This window comes from Phalaenopsis equestris, unplaced genomic scaffold, assembly GCF_001263595.1.
Source record: "Phalaenopsis equestris unplaced genomic scaffold, ASM126359v1 Scaffold000277, whole genome shotgun sequence".
In the NCBI taxonomy this organism is placed as follows: domain Eukaryota; kingdom Viridiplantae; phylum Streptophyta; class Magnoliopsida; order Asparagales; family Orchidaceae; genus Phalaenopsis; species Phalaenopsis equestris.
The window spans coordinates 420,535-443,462 of NW_018164719.1; the positions used below are offsets into that span (position 1 = coordinate 420,535).

Here is a 22,928-nt window from a genome sequence, read left to right on the forward strand (position 1 = left end):
ACCCATTTTTTGGGGCTATTTTAAATATAACATTATAATTATCTAAATTTAAAAATTTATATTATAAGCATCCTTTTTTTTTTTTTTGAAACAGAAGATATTAATTCATTCTATTTAAAATTTTAAAATTTCAAATATTTTTTAGATGATTAAAAAGAAAAAAAATTAAATATAAATGGCCAATCTATTATATTTAAAATTTTAAGTAATTGATCGCTGAAAATTCTTTTTTTTTATCCAATTCAAATCTTTCATTATAATATGATCAATCACAGAATATTATGGCATGGAATAAAAATTCCAATTTACCGGTCATTTAAATTAAAAGAAATCATTTTTACATGAATATAAATATAAAATGAACATTTTGTATTGAGAATTTATGAAGAGATAGATAGTTTTATTAGTTATGTAAATAAAATATTTTATTTCAAAATAAAATTTTGATTTATTTAAAATAACCCAAGCACCCTCTTTTTCCTGGAAAAAAATTTGCGTATGTAACAGCTACGCAACACTGGGTACTTCGGGGTTACATAGAGGATACAAATGTTATATCTGCATTATACCCTCTGCAATCTTCTCATAACCTACATGTAATCTATCTATAACCTACAAATATATAAAAACAAAACCGTAAAACTGAATAGAAGATAAATGTAAATTATAGAAATATTACAGATGATATAACACGGATAAAACCATCCTGTACACTCTCTATAACCATGACGTATGCAGCGCTACATACGTAAGACGTATTCAACATTTTTCCCTTTTTCCTATACTTAAAAATAACATACTTGCAAATCTCATATTAAGCACGCTACAAAATTTTATTCGTCCTCCAATCAGGACCCCAACTCTATTACACCAACCCTTTATCGACAACCAAATCGTACGGTCCAAAATTAGCACGGGTTTGTAGATCCAACGGTGGATTTCCATCAGAAATTTCTAGAAAGGGAATCACCGCAATTGCAAGGCCGACGTACTCTCGATCGGTCAAGCATTTTATGTTTGACTTTACAAATTTTCAATGTTTATATATTTAAAATTAAAAATAAATACAAAATAAAAAAAAAATGGTCGCACATGGCACCTCAAATTAGAGCGCCTAAAATCTCTGATTTAAAATTCCTAATCACGGTGGAATAAATTTTTAAATCTCACTTTTAATCAGATTTATTAAATTTAAATTTACATTCTTAAAAAGACTAAAAACGGGAAAAATAGATAGAACCTGAAGAGATCAATTTAACATTGCATTGAATTTATGTTTCATTTTTTCCTTTATATTTGGTTGGATTTAAGTTAAATCCAACGACTAAATTCATTAATAAGATGCTACTAAACATCGCTTAAAGTTGGAAAAAAATATTACATCTATACTCAAATGCAAAATTTACGTCTGGATTCCACTGAGAGGACTCACTCATCCGAAAAACCTACCCAACCAGTGTATTATAGTGATGCCCACTTACCACATAGCAGACTACGAGTTTGGATGTAATATTTTCTCCTAAAGCTAAATATTAAAGTTTCATTTGAAGGAGCTCCACAGCAGAGAGAAATAATGCCATCTTTGCGTCCAGAAGGAACTGAGGTTAGCGAAGCCTAACAAAGACCGCTGTAGCTCCGAACGCTCTGAAGAACCTCTTCTTCCAAACCAACGAGTAAATTACAGAAAGCTTCGAGATCAGCTGCCTCTTCCTTAAATGAGAACCTCAATTCCTTCCAGACATAATGCGGGCACTGGGCATTGCTTCCCATGGATTCGGCCACCTTAGCAAGCACATCGAAACCGTATTCATCAATCGACAACATTAAAGCATCCTGCAACCAAAATATTGAAGTTCATCAGAAACTAATTAAGGCTATTTACAAGCTTTCTTTGTTCTTAAGAAAATAACCAAAATACTATACATGAGATTTTATTTTTACTTCAAATGGTAAAGCATGGCAGCGGTTTTATTAACCAAAATGATAATAGGTTATACAAAATTATCGATGTATAAATAAATTCATTAACAGTTATAAAATATAAAGTATAACGTGCAAATAAAAATCTCAAACAACTTCTAATAGTTTACTGTAATAATTAAAAGTTTAAAAAATTTCAAAAATAACCTGCAAATTAACTTCAACATTTAAGCGGCCTTCATACGGTGCAATTTGCTTTGCTCGGGAAGCTCGCTTTTAAAAATATTAGTTTGCATTGTACTTAACTATGAGCAAAATAAAATTAGTACGTGCTAAAGAATAAGGACTTACACGTGCATGTGCATTGTAATATTCCAAACAGAAAAGCATCAATGCTCGGCGCCTTGTCTGACTTTGATTTATCCCATCAATCAGCTTTTCAGCAAATGGAACTGCACAACATATTAACATTTAACTTTCAACTTTACAGTAACTTCATGGGAGCACTACGGTCTAATGATCGCCTTTAAAGAAAACTTGAATTCAAGGAGTTGCTACTAAGTAGGATATTCACTTTCTTTTGCTTTTCTAGGCAACCAAGTACGCAATAAACTTTGAATGAAGGGGCGTTTACATGCATACCATAAAATTCTCATGAATTTACATATCTAACACCTACACTTCAATTTTTACATTTCCAGCACTAAAATCTTTCTTATCACATAAAAAATACCAAAATGTCAAACTTCTTAAAAGTGAAATACCTCTTTTCTATACACCTTTTGATGCAAAAGAAAAGAGGTATTCATGAAAAAGTCAAAATTTAGGTGTTAGAAAGATATTTACATAGGAATTATGTGGCAAGTATGCAAATCTTCCTTAGTTTTATTAACAGAGAGCTAATCATGAGTATGAGTTCAGATCTACTTAATGCAAATCTTACACAAAAGATCTGCTTTGGGTGCTTGAACATCCTGAACTTCCACATCATGAATATTTCCACTGCCATCAACATAGCTGCATGAACTGCAGTTTTAAATTGCAACATTGGTTATGATTCAAAGATTATAATTAGCAAGGCCAGACAAGTTTGAAGCTTGCCTAGGCCACATGACAGATTTAGATGATGTTCAGATTTTAGTAGAGGCTTAGAAGTACTACAAAGGCAAAAGTAGTTTCTTATGTACAATATATAAATAAGCTGAGGAATTTTGACTTGTTTCCCATGATTTCGTATATTTATTGAAGTTGAAAAGAAAAATTATTTTGATGCTAATCTATTGATGCAAACTTGGAAGAATTCCCTTCAAAATTAACCATTTATTTCTCTAAAACTGAATCGAATTCCAATTGAATTTGATTTCTTTCGGTCAATTGACATTCAATATAGCGTGCATATTATAAGAACGCTCACTAGAAAAAAGAAAAATGTTGGAAGTTCAAGGCGAACCACAAAGCCCAAGCCGAACAACATTGTCATGGCATATAAAAGAAGAAAAAGACATACATATGGAACACCAGAAAAAATTATAACACAAAAAAAATCACAGATTATGTACCATTAAGGAAAAAAAGAAAAACAAAATATAAAAACTTGTTGGTGTCACTAATAATGGCTCTTAAGAGCAAAGTTTAAAAATGTGCAATTGAGAATTGAGATGTTTTTGGTCCGCCTGACAAGGGATAAGCCTCCATATGTATTGAGGAGTAATCCTTAAAGTTAACAAATGGCAAAAAAAAAAACTATTGTACCTAGTTCAAAGCATGTAATAAGAAGAAAAATATTAGCAACCTAACCTATTAATAGATTAAAATATAACATATTAACATACAAATAACAAATCATAAAATAAGAAGAGTTAGATAAATGTAAAAGTCCATAATAATATAAAAATTCAAAATAAGTTCGACAACATAAATATCCACACTCTTATTATTATCCATCAAAGTAAGAGCATAACTAGTCAAAAATATCAAAATTTCTAAATTAAAAAAATTTCATCACTTATTACTACTTAGTGACCTTTCATTAGAATCAATAGCATAACGATTTACTCTCCCTCGCCTCATCCTTACTTGTATCTATGTTGTCTCACTTCTCCTCATCTTAAATCTCAATCATCTTTATTTTATTTATTCAAAGTTAAATAACAAAAATATTTATTAGATTTTAAAGCAGGAACTATGTTGATAGTTGCAACTTCAACTACATCCTCAGCTGTATATTATATGACTGCGTAATAAATGTTTATTAGGATTATTTGACTTGTACTTATTTTTAGAAAAATCATAGAACAAATTATGTATGCCTCACCAGTATTAAGAAAAAATGGGCCTTAACATTATATGAGGTGGCCTTATGTAGCACACCGAGACATAAGCGTCATTGCAAATTTTTCAAAAAAAGGTTGAGTTGGACCTCAAGACAAACCTCATATTGCACAATTTTAAACTGTGCTTATGATAGGCACTAGCTATTTTGCATTCCTGGATATTATCTTCTCTTCTCTTACTTCTAAAGTCTTAGAAATACCCAATCCTAGCCTATTAATTATTTATTCACAAGATACAAATCATATACCAACTCTTCGTACAAGTTTATTTCATATGCTTTCTATAATAGCAACAAGAAAATAACTATTGCCGATAAATCCTACCTAGTTATTAGTAGCTAAGGAGACAATCTTACACCTAGAGTAACGTTGCACCTAAGATTTTTGGAAGGGTTGCCTGATACGAACCCACAAAAAAGAGAAAAACTTGATTCAAGAGCAATTAAATGTGATTTTATTAACTACTCCCTAAAAAAGGATAGAAATGATAACATTCACCCATCATAAAAAATTATGTATCTGATAGTGCCACTTTAGACGAGAGGACATCTACTTTGTTACTAATCACTTCAAGAAAAAAAGCTATGATTCGCAAATGAAAATTCTCTCTTAAAACGCCCTTCCTTAGCTTTTAACCTGGCAAATAACTATATCCTTGAACCATCTACTCACACACAAAACCAACTTATACTAGAACCAGTTTTTGCTCAATCATTACAAGCTTATGCAAAAATGAATGAATCTCAATTGAAGCAAATCCAATCGACCAAATCAATCCCTGAAGCTGAACATGTTGAGGGAACCACTGAACCTACAAACAATGGTACTTCAACTGAATATTCCTTCTAATCATATCAAAATCCTTCTCACCATCACCAATGCCAAGCCATTGTTCCCCTATTGGCGGTAAGTCTTTCTCTCTAAGGTAGCTCAAATTGAAAGTCATCACATATGATTATCGTCACAGAACATTAAAGCATCAATAGAGAAAACTCTCATGATCATAATTATTTAATTATAAGATTACTCTCAAGGGAAGCATTGAATAAGGAATATAACGTCCTCTACGAAGACATAATCTCCTAATTTTATTTATCTAAAATCCAACTTGTCTCCATAAAAAAACAGTCCAAAAGAACACATATATACAACAAAACCAGAGAAATTTTTAAGAGGCCATAATGTCAGCAAGAAAGTTAAAATGGGACCAAAATTGGGCTAAAAAAACTAAAGTTAAACCTGTTTTTAGCCCAAAATTTTGGGTCAAAAGCAAATAAAGATAACAAAGTGATATACAAACAAATAATATTTTGAGACAATAATTTTAAATCCAATCATATATCAAAATATGCTATAATCACATTGTTTAAAGTTGTTAAATTGGTCGTACAATTAATCTCTATAATCACTAAGGCCCTATTTGGGGCAGCTTATAAGTGTGGGCGGCGTTTTGAAAACGCCGCTACAGTGTTTGGTTCGCGCTTATGCTGGGATTATCGAAACCGGCGTTTTCAAATTTGTAAAGGACGCGGACCGCGGGACGACCCCTGTGGTCCGCGTTTTCGAGCTTGATATTTACCCCCGTGACCCTCACGGTGGTGATGGAGCCGACGAAACCGTAAACTTCCGAGGGTTTCATGTCGTGCTCGGCGGTGAATCCTGCCATAGCCGCCGGCGACTTCTCTTCCTCTCCTCCTGATCGGAGGAGAATGTTGAAGATCGTCTCTCCCTCATTAAGCTCAGCGTCCTCCTAGGGCTGCTCACCACCAGAGAAGTTGGAGACGATAGTGGTGACTCCATTTCCTCTCTACTCTTTATTTCCTTCAACCTCGAAGACAGGATTAGGGAAGAAGGCGGGAGAGACGAAGAATCTTGCGAACTGCTCAAGGACTCCATTTTTGCGAGGAAAAAATGCTTAGCTTGTAAAAATTAAAATTTAAACTTAGAACTTAAGTGAATGATCTTAATTAAAATTTAAACTTATCTCATCAAAATTTAAACTTAATTAAAATTTAAACTTAATTAAAATTTAAACTTATCTCATCAAAAGTAATGCCGTTTTAACTTATAAAAAGTGAAATAAATTTCATGCATAAAAATTATTATATTTATTTTATTTGAATTTCTATGATAGCTTACAAATTAAATTCATTTTTAATTAAAATTGAAATGATAATTAATAAGCAATTAATAAGCTAAAAATCTCATAGAATGAAAATGTAGTATTTAAATAAAATCATAACTTGATTTGAACTCTAATTAAATTTCATTATAATAGGAATTTTTGAGTTATAAAAATCTGTGAATAAGTTGTTTACAAAACACCATAAACAAATAGCTAAACAGCTTATCCAGAACAGGGGCAGAGTAGTCATTTCTCCAGAATCAGTTGTTCTCAAAACGTACTAACCAAACAACCAGACAGATTATCCGGATCAGTTGTCCATCAGCAGATTATCAAGATAAGCTGCTTATCAGCAGAAGCTGGATAAGCTGCAGCTGCCCCAAACAGACCCTAAATGACAAAGGAGTCTTTCAAGTTTATTTTTCAAATCAAATTATTGAGAGTTTGTTTCACTTCCAACATTTTACTAAGAAATTCAAGCATGCCTTTTAACAAATTCAACCATTAGGAATTAATCATATTATAAATTTCAAAGAAAAATTCCAACCTACAGATTTAATTTGAAAATTCACTAAGACATAGACCCCAAAAACCCCTATTTATTAATACAAGTTCTATTTAAATAACAGAATCATTAGACGCAATTGATGGCCTTATCCTGAAAATTTAGAAACTTTAAACTCCCACAGCATGGCACAAAGGAATCACAAGTGTGAAGAAGCTACAATACCAGATTTTTGTAACAAGGAGATCCCGTAACAGCAGATAGAAAGAATTAATCTCTAAAATTTTAAACTGATGATATTCTTAAAACAAAATGTTATGGTATCAAACAGAAAAAGCTTTTTTTCCACTTTAGATCAATCTCCGTCATGACGGTTGAATGTGTCCCCTGAAAGAAATGGTTCAACATGTACAGCATGACATATTGAGTACAAAATCAAGAATGGATTCAGTGATTTGTTAACCTTCTGCTATAATCTGAATCTAAGAAATGAATTTTAAGCTCCACTTTAAATTAATCTGTCATGCCAACAAATAAATCAAATCAAAATAATAATAAAAACAATTTCAAAATTAAACACATTATTATAGCCTATTTCCAACTGATAAATCAAAATCAAAATTTCTCAGGTAAGCAAAATATTGCAGCCTATTTCGAAAACCCCTGGAATTTTTTAGGCTGATACTGACTATTAAAATTTCAAAGATACTATTGACTAAATGCTGTCTCCTTGGCATCTTCTAATATCAAACTCCAAATCATTTTTTTTTTAAGCCATAGAATCTTCTAACGAATCTGAGTCCCTTCCAGGGAATAGGAATTTCTTCTCTGATAGGATTTCAAGGATAAAAATCAATACATCATCCCCATTATGTACTTTCCCTAAGCACAGTTAAATTCATATCCAAGAAAGTTCAGTGGACAAAAAAATGGTAGTCATTTCCTATTGCAAAAGCCATTGCAAAAGTCATTTACCTGATGTTGAATTTATGGGCAACATAGCTACTTTTTTGATCGAGTATTTCCTGGAATGTTTCAATTCTTGATCTGCAATTAATGCTTGCAGAACTTAATATGGTAGAAACTGCATAACTAGAATGGCTGGCGTAGTCTTCCTCTTTCTGCAAATGGTGTCGGAGTCCTTCAGTTAAAGCCTGAACCTGCATAATCATAACCGCTTTTCATGTGTGGACTTCATATATTTACTAATTTTTTTTTTTTAATTTTAGATATTTTGAGCAGCCTTGAGCAGTCTTTAAACCAGCGACTATTAGATATAAAAATATTACAATTTTTGTCTGTCTTTGTATGAAAAGAAAAATAATATAAAACCAATCAAGTAAAAAAACAGCATATTGTTCACTTTCTTCATCTTATTAGTGAAATAAAATACTATCTCATGGTATTGCTAAGAATTGTGAACATAACTGAAGATAAGGTTCTCATCAGTACAACTATAAGTGTGGGAATTCAATCTCAATCAAATCTGCCGCCACAAACTCTACCTGCATCAATTCTTTCTTCATCAATGTTTCATAGTGCCTAACACCCTCCAACATATTCAATTCATGCCACCTCATTATGATCCGTGAATTTATTAGTATCATCTCATCAAACCAGAAACCATTACCGCTAGTCCATAATCATCATTTTGTCACCTTATCAATTTGTGACTATTGTATTTATTATTCCTCGATTTTATATGTTTTTCATTAGAAGCTCTTCCAGGATTGTATAAATATCATACAAATGTTGGAATGAAAATAAATCAACTAATTCTCTCAAATTTTTTCATTGCAAAGGAGCCTTAGATTTTTTGTAGCAATTTTAACTGCAACCATCATTGTTGCATTTGTCCAGAAATTACAAGCATTCATTGTTGCAAGCCCCTTTTTGTCCCTTACACTTTTCTTAGGTGTAACCTTCATAACCGCGGCCTCATTTCTACTCTACGTAACCAATTACTAATGTATTTTTCCTTCACAAACAAAGATTTGTTCGTTTGCGTTCGGCTCGTTTTGGCTAGAAATAATATATATATATATATATATATATATATATATATTTGATGAGTAGTATTTTTAAAAAATTGAATTGAATACAAGGCTACAAAAATTTATAATCACTTAAAATAATTAATTAAAAATATAGGATAAAAATATATTAAATTATATTCAAATGATGTTTTAATATAAATAATAAGATTTAAATCTCACCCAACCCTTAACATCATGCGGATGAATGATTAGGGTTGTCAAAACAACTCTTTGTTCGCGAACAGCTCGTGTTTGACTCGTTTGCATAACGAGCCGAATACGAACAGAATTTTTTTGTTCCAAAAATAAATAAGCCGAACACGAACAGTGGTATTTTTAACGAGCCAAACACGATCTGAGCTTCGGCTCGCTCATGTTAGGCTTGTTTACACCCTTCCTCCTAGGCTTATGCGAGTCCTCTGTTATAAACACGATAAATCCAAACATTAAAAACCAAATTGGCTTTAAAACATTCACATACGTCTCTGATGAATAAAAAAACATGGCATTGAAACAAACACAGCTGAACTTTTCCCTGTGAGAAAAAATAAATCAGAAACTTCAACCACACTAACTAGAACTTTCAAAATCATTTAACGTTGGAAGGGAATGTACGCTCAACAATTGTTTTAGTAATGAATAAACAGTCATTTATAATAATTCTATATAAAGGCAAACTAATCTTCACTTCATGTTCTAAACGATATAAAATGAAACTAGTCAGAAATATTTGAAGTAAATGTGATAGCATAATAAACTAGAAAGTCAAAACTCTCATAAGGAATCACTTATAGCATGCAGGCTATTATAAGTCTTCTGCAACTATCAACTCAGTAAGGTATCCATTGATAAAAAACCTTAGGATGTTAATGATTTAGGACAGGCCAATGTTGCTTTCAACAAGAATACAAAAATAAATATATATATAGAAATGAAGAAATACATTTATATGCATTGCCTTCCCCTAGACTTACTTTGCCATCTTTAAGAGGGATGACATCACCTCCAAGAGCTACCCGAGCTGGTGCCTGCAAAGCAGAAGGGAGGTGAAAAATTATAGTTAACAATATTATCCAAATAAATCATGTTTATACTATAATAAGGACAAGTGCACTTTTACGCTCTCTCTCTCTCTCTCTCTCACACACACACACACACAGAAGTAATCATTAGATATATTAAGAAGAACAAAAATTTAAGATATAGATACGTAAATTAAAACATGTAACCTGGTAAGAAAAATTTTAGCAAATTCTAAGCCAAATACATAAAACAAGGCTGATAGCAATATCATGATTCTGATGATGTTAAATCTAAAAACAGAAAAGGAAGTCAATGATAGACTGCTTGCTCTGAATTTGTTAATTATTGAAGATATTAAATAATTAAATTGAAAGCAAGAGAATTAATTCACCAAATTCAAAAAGCATTAGAGAAGCTTAAGTTAAGTTTATTTTATGGCATTAGAAGTATCAAGGATCATTTGTTGCGACCATTGTTATTAGGAGCACTATGTAGAATCCTTGGAGGAATAAAAAAAGCAGATAACTTCCATGTGAAGGAATTATGATGTCCAAGCTTTGGGACACCAACTTGGAAAAAAATCATTGTGGAGGCAGCAATCAAGAATGATCTCAATGGCAGCAACTCATAATTCCCGTGGATATCCAAATCAAGAATGATCTCAATGGCAGCAACTCATAACTCCCGTGGATATCCAAATATGAAATTTTTGACCATCACATGCTCATTGATACTATGCATTTCCCATATTTCCGTTCTTAATTTTTTTTCTCATTTTTCTCACGCCTTCGTATTCTCTTTATAAAGGTTGTCCCAACTTTGAAACAAGTATGATAATTAAATGTTTTTGTTCTCTCTCTTTTTTAATTTCATCTTGATTTTTAATACGGTATCTGTTAGATGTGGCTCATATACCATATAAGAAGCAGATCCGGGAGCGGAGCAGAGTGAAGCGGAAGCATCTGTCCAATTGGAGGAGTTTTTCGTTATGTGGGTTGGGGGTGCGGGGGCAACCCCCAACGGTACGATACGAGGGTTATTTTGTAATTACATATTGTATTTCAAGGTTATATATATATATACTTGTTTGTAATCCTAAGTCTTATTTTGTATTCTGTACTCCTTTACAAAATTGAAGGAAAAGCCGCCGCTGAAAGGACCTCGCCGCTCTGCTCCCGAGGACGTAGGCATCTTTGCCGAACCTCGTTAGATCTTTGTGTTTTCTTCTGAATTTGTGTCGATTTCTATTTTTCTTTGCCCTAATTTCTCAACAAGTGGTATGATGGTATCAGAGCGAGGTTCTAGGGCAGGGAAGAAAAATTTTGGTGCATGAAAAAGTTCGGCTAGGGCTTTCCAACGATTTCAGCGAATTTGGCAAGATTCTCGATGGTTTGCCGCAGATGGGGCTTCGGTTTCACGAAGAGGCTTTGGTTTTGCGAGCAATTCCCGCGACCACATTTCTGCGACAGGCAAAGGAGATCGACGAACAGGCGATCGCGACCCAGACGAATCGTGGCACTTCGTGACCAAGCGAAGTTCGAGCTTCGATGATTTCACAAAGGGGGCTTCGACGCAGGCAGGGTTTGTGACAAGGGCAGAGCGAATCACCTGTTTCGACGCAGGCAGGGTTTGCGACTCTAGGGCAGAGCAAATCACCTGCTTCGATCTCGACAGGTTGAAACACAAGGGTGAAGCGGACTAGGGTTTGCAAAGGAAGCTTTGATGAATCCAGGAGTTCTCGCTTAAGGATTTGTTCAAAGGAATTTGGGTGAGCAAATCGATATCTGAAACAGAGGAATTGTAGAAAAGTTTGCGGCAGCATTACTTTCAGATAGCAATTTCTGATGCAAAATTCAAAGTGGCGAAGTTTGATGGAACTGGTAACTTTAGACTGTGGCAAACAATGGTGAAAGATTTGTTGACACAACAAGAAATTTCCATGGCTTTGCGTTTTATTCTGTGTTTGTGTCGATTCCTGGAACTAGAAACTTTTCTTCTGTATTTTGAGTCGAGCAAATCGGCAACTGTTAAATCTCTGTGTTTTCTTCTGGATTTGTGTTGATTCCTGTTTTTCTTCGCCCTAATATCTCAACATTATCAAAGACAACTCCCTTAACCCTCATCTCTTTTCTCTATTTTTTTTTTCATGTTGTCTTAAGCCATGATTATGGTTACACACAAAAATGCTCCTGATATACGCTTAATATTCGATCCACTACCAGCTATAAAAGAATCATTCATAGATGTTACAACAATCATGAAGTTTCTTCTCCCATTAAACACTCATTAAGCACAAGTGTATTGCGCTAAACTACTTTTAATAAGTCCAATTAGCTATAATGTAATGAGTACAAGTGTAACACACTAAACTACTTTTAATAAGCCCAATCAACTATAATGTTTATAAAGGAAAAATCATAATTATTATCTCACTGGCGTGGCTATTCCTTGAAAAAATGATCCAAAATTCAAAACATAGAAATCTGAAAATAATATGATAATATACTGGCTATTAAGATCATGAAAAAAAAAGGTCACCATATTTTGTTCTATGACATTGCAGAAGAAATATGGGATGCCAGAAAAGTAACATACTCGAAAAATGAAAATACTATATAGTTACTATAAATTCGAAGGTGCCTTCCAAAATTTTCAATAATGTGATATTTCTATTATTTAATAGTAGAACACACTTAATAAGCATAGGAAGTAACTAGAAATCTTTGAAAAAATAAAATGGGAGTGTCCTGGGAATGCAACTACGTATCAAAAAATATTTAAGAAAACAAAATAACCAATTTCATTTTCGGTCTAAATAAAAATCTTGATGAAGTCTAAAGGTTATTTGTAACTAGGGCTGTAAATGAGACGAGCTTAAGCAAGTTCAGACTTGGCTCGTGTTCAGCTCATTTGAAATTAGCTCGTCTTCGAAATTGCTCGTGAACAGTATGTTTGTGTTCTACTTAATTTACATATTCTTGTTGGTATTTGACCCGTGTTTGATTTGAAATTAGTTGTTAAAATAAATTTTAAAAATTAGATGTAAAGTGTTAAATTCAAACCTACATTAATTTTGTGCACTAGAAGGCACAAAACCACATGTTACATGAGTTATTATAATTTAAACTTGTACATAGATATATAAATGAAAGGAAACTACTACACCAAACTTTTGGGAGCAAATGATTGCAGTATCCATGAAGGGCAAAAGGATGAACAAGTAAAGAAGAAGGGAATGAAAGGAAACTAGTACTAATTCTTCCATTTCCTGGCAAGTACAAATAATACAATTTCAACAAGTTGTAAAATATCAGTGTATTGGTGAAGACGAGCTTTGTCTTGACTTCTTAGGAGGCTACACCTGCACACATACCCTGATGTTAAAGAACTTCAACATGAATTTTAAAATCAACATGCTTATTATATCTAGAATTAACCCCAGTTTGCATGGGAGGGACCCAGAAATTCTCAAAAGATAAGACGGCTCCAACTAGTTCCTTCACACAGAGGTGACCTTGCTGTGCCGTTGCTAGATTAAGAAATGCTCCGAAATTTTTGTTAAAAGTTTTTTTTTCTTGATGTATGCCAAGGTGCTAAAATATTTCAAGGATCATAGAGACAGAAGGATTGGATAAGCCCATACTGAGGCAGAATAATACTCATGTGGGACTTAATATAATAGAGTGTGGCAAAGCTTCCAATCAAATTGGCATTAAATCAAACTCTTGTACTTCAAATGAATTGAGTGAATCAAGTCTTAACTCCAAAAGCTCGTTCCATGTTAAAAAAAAAAAAAAAAAAAAAAAAAAAAGACAAAACGGACCTCTAAAAAAGGAACTTGAAATTAACCTCGAGTTTAAACTTACAAAAGAGTTTCCAAGGACAAACTGCCTAACACTGAAACTGAACGTATTATGCAATATGAAAACAAATTAAATTATAATGAATAGATGTTCCTAAGATTTTCATCAATGGACCCATCACCAAGAAATTTTATTAGCAAATGGCTATGAGAAGGTTCAAACAATGACCACACTTAAATCCCTAAAATTCAATGAGCAAATAAAACATTTTCTATGAACTACTTATGAAGGAAATAAAAACAAAATTCAAATTCGAACGTTAATTCAACTTAAAAATAAAAAATAAAAAATAGATAAAAAAAAAAACTAAAGTTAAACCTCTACAGATAAAGCAAAACAGCTGCTTTCAAAACAATAGATGCAACCACAATATTGAACAAATGCTTCAAAGAAAAAGAATGCCAGAAACCGACCTTTCCCATTGATCTGAGAAGTTTCATTAGGGAGCTGGGAACAACTGCACTCACAGAAAGCGAAGCACGCTCATCAAGGATGACATTCTGAACAGTGGCACCCAAGCTGTCAGTAAAACTTACTAGTGGTAATGCAATATTTCCCTAAGTGAGATGGGCCGTATTTTGTTCAAAGTTTAGAAAATAAAAACCAAAATAATCCTGATATTAAAAATATCGAAAATTGAAATTGATTGTTTTTAAAATGAGGTTATTTTAACAATTTGCATCATGAAACTTTAACAAAACTAATAATTGTATTGTTTTTTTTGTTTGGGATACTTTTTTTGGAAATTTATCGATAATAAATGCTAAACTTTATAAATTTAATAAGTGTCAATTTTATCACAAAGCATCTGAAATTATGAAAGAGATTTTGGGAATTTTACAATTAAATTATATCCCAAACATGATAACTAAAAACATATATTTTATTAAAAATTTAAGATGTAAATTTCTATTGCCCTCAATCTCAAAATCATATGCTAACATTAAATTCAATTTCCATTTATTTTAACAACGGCGTTATTTTAGCTCTTATTTTAAGAGTTCATGATCAAAATCAGAACTTTTATATAATCTAAAACAAAAATGTCCTCCAGCATTCAATTGGGGGATCACTTTAGCTCTTTTCTAAGTTCAAATTTAATCAATGGAACATAAATGAGCCTAAAACATGGCAAAAAAAAAAAATGAAAATTTCAAAGGGGATGAAAAAACTAAAAAAGACATACAGCTCAACCCTTTCTCCTTGATTAAATGCAAAATTTTGAAAAAAAAAGTCAAATCATGCAATTTACAATTGATAGTCAGAATATCAACAAAGATTTTAAGTTTGATAAGTAGCAGAAAAAATAATACCACGTTGTGCAAGTCCCCTTCTTTGACCCAGATATATGGCTTGCCCTTCTTAAACATGTAATGTATCTTTGAAGTATGGATCTCATCCTTGCTATATAAGCAACAAGAAACGAACAACTAAATGATCAATGATTTTAACAAGCATTATATCTATCTATATGTCTGTGTGTGTGTGTGAGAGAGAGAGAGAGAGCGAGAATCTTATAATGAAATTAAGAAAGGTAAATTCATCAACATAAATGCCTATTCTCATAATTTTAAATTATATTTCTCCAAATGCTCAGAAAATTTTCTTTAATGAAATATAAGGAAAAAAAATCATAAGATAGAAGCATACTTTAAACAAGAAGCATTTCAATGATCACAATTTATTTCTTGATCATTTTAGAATAACCTAATTATTATCAAATAATAGCTTCATTATCATGATTAATTAAAATAAATTATAATTTAACTTCCTCCCAATTTAGTCCTGACTAAACATTTTATATTTGAATTAAAAAACATAGGATATATTCCAGCACGAATTATTTCATTAAGTAACATAGTTATTATGAATCTAATTTAATCATTGGCCTACTAACCTTTAATCAAATAACATGCATGCAAAACAGAAAAAAGAAAAAAAAGACACAAAAGTTAATCATAATTGCAATTGTCGATTAGAAGAAATCATATGATAATTTTTCTTTGCCACCATTGGTCATTGAACCCCTTGATGGCCACAATATCACTGGTCATGAATCCAAGTTGTTGCTTGTTATGATGCAACAGATGTGAGATCATGGAAGACGAAAAGCATCTATGGCTAGAGAACACCCCAAGGTACATAGGGGGAAGACAACCCAGCCAGAATGAGATCAATCAAAGCTTAACTGGTCTTGTTTTGGTCAATTAGCTAGATATGAAAAGGAAATAGTACCATGGAAGAAGATGACTCGACCCAAGCTAGTTTGGGTCTATCCAAGTCGTATTGAGAATTCTAATATTATGAGATAGTGAATTTAGATAACAAAAAAAAACTAACATCAATGAATATAAAATTAATTTCAGTTCTTTTGGAAAAACTTGCATAAAGTTTTGAAGTATCAAAATTTATCTAAAAGATCCATCATAGCTTCTACCGTCATATCTCTATTGCATGTTAAAGGCAGCTAAAGTTTCAAGTAAAAATAACCATAGAGCCACTGTAGAAAAAATAATTTTTTAGAAGACTATATGTCTTGTGGATATTTTACCATTTAATAAAATGGATAGCAATTTTTTTATAGCTATCACACTGTAGTAGATCAAGTTATACAAATTGTTTCTCGCCAAAAGAAATTCTATAAAGTGGCAACAAAATTATGGCCAAAAGAAATTCTATAAAAGAAATTCTATAAAGTGGCAACAAAATTATGGCCAAATAAAACTATGGCAGTTTTTTGAAAAATAAAATCGCGAAAAAACAACCTCGAACAGACCCCAGTAGAAATGCAGAAAAGTTTTATTCTAATTTATTTGGTTTTGATTAACTACTACGGCATGAGGGAAAACTGAAGTAAAGTGTTACTGAAGTTACCTGCCCTTGGCGTCAGCTTTAATTGTATTTAGATAAGCTTGACAGTTGGCTGCCAATATATTCTGCAAGACAAAAACTCTTAATTTCAGTGTAAGGGTTCAGAAAATTGTCCTTTAGAAAAAATACAGAGATTTACTAAAGTTAAAAAGTTATATTTTCTCTAATATAGCCAGGAATTAAGACAAGAGTGAGGAGCACTCACCTTGCATCTTTCAGCGAAAGTCAAAGCTGCCAACTTTTCTTTCATCTACTTCTAGTCAGCACTATGAACGTTCAAAAAAATGGCCTGCCAGCAAGTTCAAGAAGTTTTCTTAGAGTTAGAAAAATACCAACTTTGCTGGATGAAAGATATACAAGCCTGAAAAAAATTTATTGCGGGCATATCATTAAATCAGAAGAACATTAAATGAAGAGGGACCACTCAAGGTTAGAATAATTCCTTTCACTCTAATTTTCATCAAATAGCATGGTCAGCTGGCCAATGACTTTTCTTTATTCTCTCTTTATCCGTGACATGTATCTTGATATTAGACAATGCAAGTTTTCAAAGAGTCTAACGCAAGAATTTACAAATTATCTCTTAGTATTTTGCATACAATGAATGAGATATATTAATCTTGATGCCTTTAAGTGAACATAAAGGGGTGGATGGCTCAACTATATAAAGGGTTTCTTGAACAATTATCTTAAAGAATTATAAGTTTTCATTGAAGGATTGCCTCCTTCAATTTATGTCTATGTTTCTCAAGAGCAATATATACCTTTCCGCATAGACAAATTTCTAAGGGAGCGACATTCATGTCTCGTTCTTGAGAAGTGACAAGTGATATGAATCTACAAGTGCCACATCTCAAAATGAAAATCATAAAAATTAAATTAAATAAATGAAATATTTTTTAGGTTTTTAGATATTTCAAAAATGGTAGAGAAAGGTTATGAGAAGCCACAAGACGAAACAGGCTTGACAGAAGCCTAAAAGGAATCCTTAAAAGGAATTTTGAAAAAAGGCGAGGAGGAGGCGTCATTCTTAATCGACCAAGACTTAGATGAAGCTAAGAAAAAGAAGCACGTTGAAAGAACAATATGGAAAGCAAAATAATTAAGTCTCGGATATTATGTAACCGAAAATATATCTCCGTGGAGTTGAGAGAGATGAAGAGCTGAATCTACTTTGGAGATTTTCTTAAAATTTTATTGAAGGAAAAAGGTGTAAAGATTCTTTTTCTCAAAGATGAAAGTCATCAAGTTATTCCAAATGTTTATCATGTGTCAGTCTAGAACATGAAGAATAGCATCTTAAGCTGATCATGATTACTTGAAAAGGAGTATGACATACATATGAAAAATATAAGAGTTGTGCAAATGATTGGTTCGGTAGAATCGACTGAAAAATGTATTATATCAATTAAACCAAACCAAAAAATAGATAAAATCAAATCCACCAAATAAGATATGAACCAAACAGAATCAAAATGCAATTCAGTTTTGATTTAACTAAATTTTGAAATCTTAATAAAGAAGCATGTATTCGGTCAATTCATTTGATTGTTAGACGGTTTTGCTAAATCAATTTGTTAATGAATTTAACATAACCATAATATAATTCAGCATTTTAGTTTAACCGATTTTTGTTGAATCGAACCAATAATCAAAATCTAAATAACTCTTAAATTAGAACAAAATACCGAACCGTGATTTCATCAACCAAACCAAATCAATCAAACATGCTCAGCTCGGTTCAATTTAAACAGATTTATGCAAATCCCTACTCAGTTGGATGACAGAAGCTCCAAGCTAATATTTATCGAGTAAAAATTTAATGTTTATAAGTAAATTAGCCCTAATAATTTTAAATTGCTATGAGAAGAGATGCAGTTTAATGAAGAAACTTATGATTGGCAAAAAAAAAAAGGTGGAAGATGTTCATTATAAAATACATCTTCCAATGTGTGTAGAAAAACCTTCACTGCCATTTTCACCAAAATTTACTCCACCATTCATAGGAGAAAACCAAAGATGAGAAAAGAATCAAGCAGCTTAGGTGAGAATTAGGAGGTAACCAATAAGCTTCAGGCTTTTTCTTCATGCAAATGTTAAGCCTTCAGAATTTGAAGACGTAAAACAAGATGAAATATGAAGAAGTGCAATGGATAAAGAGATCAAGTTCTACGTGAAGAAGGATACTAAGAAGCTAATTCTACAGAAGGATAAAATGAGATTGGAGTAAAGTGGGCGTATAAAGCAAAAAAGGAGTGCAAAAGTTAAAATTGAAAAGGACAAAGTAATTTTTATGCCAAAAGAATACAAACAAAAGGCTAACAGCGACTTTGATAGGACATTTGCTCCTAAACTCTTTTCCCAATTCTTTGTATTTGCTTCTATCATTCGTATCACATAATCATTTCTATTGCTACATAGCATAATCTGTCTACTTTTCAGATGAATGTGTACGATGCTTTCTAGAATTGATTTATTGAAGAAGAAGCGTATGTTCAGCAACCTTTAGGTTTATAAATGATGACCATAACTCAAAAGTGTATAGGTTGAAGAAGGTGTTACATGGCTTAAGCAAAAGTAAAGAAGGCATTATATAACTTTCGCACCAATAGCATGGGATAATAAAATTGAGGCACGCTTCAAGAAAAATGGATTCATCTGATGTTTATATTAAACTACTTTTTACATGAAGATGAGTAGGAATAATAGAGTCTTATTTGATAGCTTGCATGTAGATGATTTTTTTCATTACAGACAAGAATCCATTTATATTTGAGAAGCTGAAGAAAACTATGGTCCTAGAGTTTGATATGATGGACATTTGGTTAATAATTTAAATCCTTTGAATTGAATTAAAGCAAACAATAGAAGGATTCTCTACCACACAAGAAGCGTAGCACAAGAATTTGTCAAAAGATTCAAAATGTATGATTGCCAAATAGTGGGCACAACAATAATTAGCAAGGACGTAGATACCAACTGCTTTAAAAGACCCAATTGGAAGCCTAATATATCCGGCATGCACAAGACTAAACACCCTGTATGGAGCTGGATTGATAATCAATATATAGATAAGTCAACTATGACACGTTTAAAGGCAGTAAGAGGATCCTTTGCTGCTACATCGACCCTCTAAATTGCGTCTTATTATATTTCTTTTCCATGAAGTTTAACTTTTTGGCTACTTGGACAACAATTGAAAAGGATGCCATGATTCTCAATAGGGTAAAACAAGCTTTGTATTCTGCATGGATGATGCAACATCCACATGGCTTTCAAAAAAAGCAACCAATTGTAGTTCCTACAAGCAGAGTGAAATATGATGCAACATCTTCTGGTGAAGTATGCAAAATAGAAAAAGAAATTACTAAAAGACATCCAAATCCTTCAATGTGACGATAAAAAAATTTACATGCATAAAAATCAGCAATAGCATTGACAAAGAACCTATGAAAGGAGCAAGCACATAAACATTTACTTCCATTTCTTAGTGATAAATAAAATTTAAGTTCTAAAAGGAGTGCATGAGGACCAGAGATCATGATGTTGACATTTTAACCAAACCTCTTGGTTGGAAGCAGTTCATCAAAATAAAAACACTCCTAGTAAGATTAATGGAGCCAAATCTTTTATTCAAGGGAAAGTATCATAAATTGAAGACACATTTTAGTATTTCTAGATGTATATTTTCAAGGAATCGTAGTGCATGAGTTTAGAAAATGTCGCTTGATATTTTGCATGCATTAAATGAGGGAAATCAATATTAATACGTGAATATAGATTTTATTAAAGTTTTTTCTTCTACAGTTCATGTTTTTTTCTTCATCCATGTGATTAATATATATCTTACCACAAACTCAAATTTCTACAGGTAATTTACATCTAATTCTACTGATATAAAAGGTCTCCAGCACCTAAAATCTTTATTAGAACTGCTGAATATTTTGATTTCCCAGCTCCTCAAATTAGAAAATGGACATGGAAAGGTACAAATAAAATAAATAATAATTTCAAGTTTACTAGCACGTCCATGGTTCCATACAACACATTAGCTCCAAGAGCAGTTTTTGTCTTAATAGCAATTCTTATGTAAACTATATAGTTCAAACCAGATCTTACACAAAAAGGACTAAATAGATAAATCTATCCAATTTATCAATATTATGATCATTGTCTGTAAATCCACCCATGCATGCCAACATCTACGCCAAGCCTAACTATCAATAGCTTGCCATATCATGCACTGCACAACGTGAGTAAGGCAGAGCTTGTTCAGACAAATATATCAAAGACCAAGCTTTCTCAATTCTCACACATTGCTGCTTTCACATTCAATACCTACTAACCTGCCTATAACATTCTTCATCTCCCCACTTACTTTAAAAAAACTAATTTTCATTTTTAATACATCAATTTCATCAATTTTACATAATTTTCATTTTGGGATAATAAAAAAATTTCAGCATTATGGCCAATTAATTCTTACCGAAAACTTGAAGAAATGGTTCGACCATGACTCGATAAGCAGAAAATTCATCCTCGTATTATTGGCACTACTTTTTTAGTCATTAAACAATATCAATGAAGAAAGAACTCATACGCACTCACAGTTAACACACATAAGAAACGGACTATTCCAAAATGAAGATAAAAAAATCTCTACTTAGAAATATTCATCAAACAAAGTCATAGGCTGAGGAAGAGTGTCGTGGTAAGAAATTAGGTACACGGCTCCACTTCTTTGAACCCTGAGCTTAGTGTCACCTCCCAAAAGAGCCCTTATGGGTGGTGCGCAGCCTAGGACTTAAATACTGCTTTTTGGCCCTACCCCTAGCCGATGTGGGACTATTTGTCTGTGACATTCTCCTCCACCCAATCCCGTGACGCCCTCGTCACGGATCGGCTCCACCGAGGGTCCCACTGGACCATGGAGTCCACACACTTGGCAGGCCTTGTCACCTCCCAAAAGAGCCCTTATGAGTGGTGGGCAGCCCAGGACTTAAATACTGCTTTTTCGGCCCACCTAGCCAACGTGGGACTATTTGTCCGTGACACACGGCTGCCCAGCTTCCCGGTAACTATATTCATCCAGTCGCCATCCCAGCAGGAGGAGAAGAAGATTTATGAAAAAAAGAGAAACATCGGAAACGATACACAGAATCGGAAAGCGAGTGGAGTGCCGTGCATATGCGCGTGAAAGCGCAAAAGGGCGACATGGAGAAATAGTGCTGAAATGAATCGAGGGATTGCATTAACTGCGGCAAATTACAATGAGGCGGGACAAAGTGAAATAGAGCAGGAGTAGAGCCTTGTGACCGACGATTTCAAAGTACCTGAGTTCGAGGAGGCGGAAGTAGCAGAGATAGGCGGCCGCCGAGGCTGAGAAGCGGAAGCCTACCGGACTGGAGCTCAGCAGGTCCGTCGGAATAGGGAATACGGCTGAATGGACGACAGCGCGGCATAGTGTTTTCCACTATATAAACATTTGATATTAAAGATGCTATTAGATATCATATTAATTATTTAAAATTTAAATATAATATTTAATCATTTAAAATTTTTAATATAACATTTATTTTTTGAAAAACCGTCCATAGCAAATCACACTCTTTTACACTAATGAAGAGTGCTTTTAGGGGCAACTTATGCCTTTCAAAATAAGCAGCTTATCTTGAAGCGCGGCCTGCGAATCGACCGCGTTGTTCGACCCTACATTTAATATAAAAATAGAACCACATTTTCCGATAAACGGGTAAAATGTGATTCAAACGTTACGTTTTAAAAAACTTTAATTGCACAAAATTTTCACTCAAAAGACTTCGAGCAAAGACAATTAAAATATAATATTTAGAGTTTTTTTTTTTTCACTACAACAACCACCTTTTGCCCGACAATAAAGATTTTGAGTGAAATTTTGGTGGTTCAAATGATAAATTTAAAGTTTAGCGTGGTTAAAATATTTTATTTAAAGTTTGATGGTTAAAATGTGATATTCAATATTTCGAATGATTGATATTTAAAATAATGAATAAGATCAATGCACATATTATTACTTAGTTTTTATATAAGGGACATTTACATACATACCCACCAATTATTATGTACTTATATACCTAACACTCAAAAAGCTTCTTTTTAGATTTATAACATTCAAATATTTCACATCACAACAAACATATCATGATTACAATTTTTAAAAAGTGAAATATATTTTTTCATGCATGAGAAATAATATATGTATGTAAAAAATTA

At 32.7% G+C, this 22,928-nt stretch overlaps 1 protein-coding gene across 3 annotated transcripts; it reads right to left on the reverse strand.

Annotated features, from left to right (window-relative positions):
- Nucleotides 1–1,252: 1,252 nt before the first annotated feature.
- Nucleotides 1,253–22,122, reverse strand: LOC110024886. 3 transcript variants are annotated; one of them, XM_020725074.1, is made up of 10 exons: nt 22,010–22,122; nt 16,882–16,965; nt 16,680–16,741; nt 15,119–15,209; nt 14,219–14,305; nt 9,894–9,947; nt 7,859–8,043; nt 2,864–2,946; nt 2,272–2,372; nt 1,255–1,833 (listed from the first exon to the last, which is right to left on the reverse strand). In XM_020725074.1, the coding sequence occupies exons 2-10, from the start codon at nt 16,924–16,926 to the stop codon at nt 1,615–1,617; spliced, it is 927 nt and encodes a 308-aa protein (XP_020580733.1). In that variant the 5' UTR covers nt 16,927–16,965; nt 22,010–22,122; the 3' UTR covers nt 1,255–1,614. The 3 variants fall into 3 exon arrangements, with proteins under 3 accessions (XP_020580735.1, XP_020580734.1, XP_020580733.1); XM_020725076.1 differs by lacking the exon at nt 22,010–22,122 and having other exon boundaries at nt 1,253–1,833; nt 14,219–14,324; nt 15,122–15,209; nt 16,882–16,907; XM_020725075.1 differs by lacking the exon at nt 22,010–22,122 and having other exon boundaries at nt 1,253–1,833; nt 14,219–14,324; nt 16,882–16,907.
- Nucleotides 22,123–22,928: the final 806 nt, after the last annotated feature.

Bases quoted from the DNA above. Each gene is read 5' to 3' on its own strand.
- LOC110024886 (XM_020725074.1), bottom strand. From the start codon at position 16,926: ATGAAAGAAAAGTTGGCAGCTTTGACTTTCGCTGAAAGATGCAAG. The intron at 15,210-16,679 runs GTAACTTCAGTA...TTGCTTATATAG, and splicing joins AAAGCTGACGCCAAGGGCAG to CAAGGATGAGATCCATACTT. The intron at 1,834-2,271 runs GTAAGTCCTTAT...TTTTGGTTGCAG, and splicing joins ATTACAATGCACATGCACGT to GATGCTTTAATGTTGTCGAT.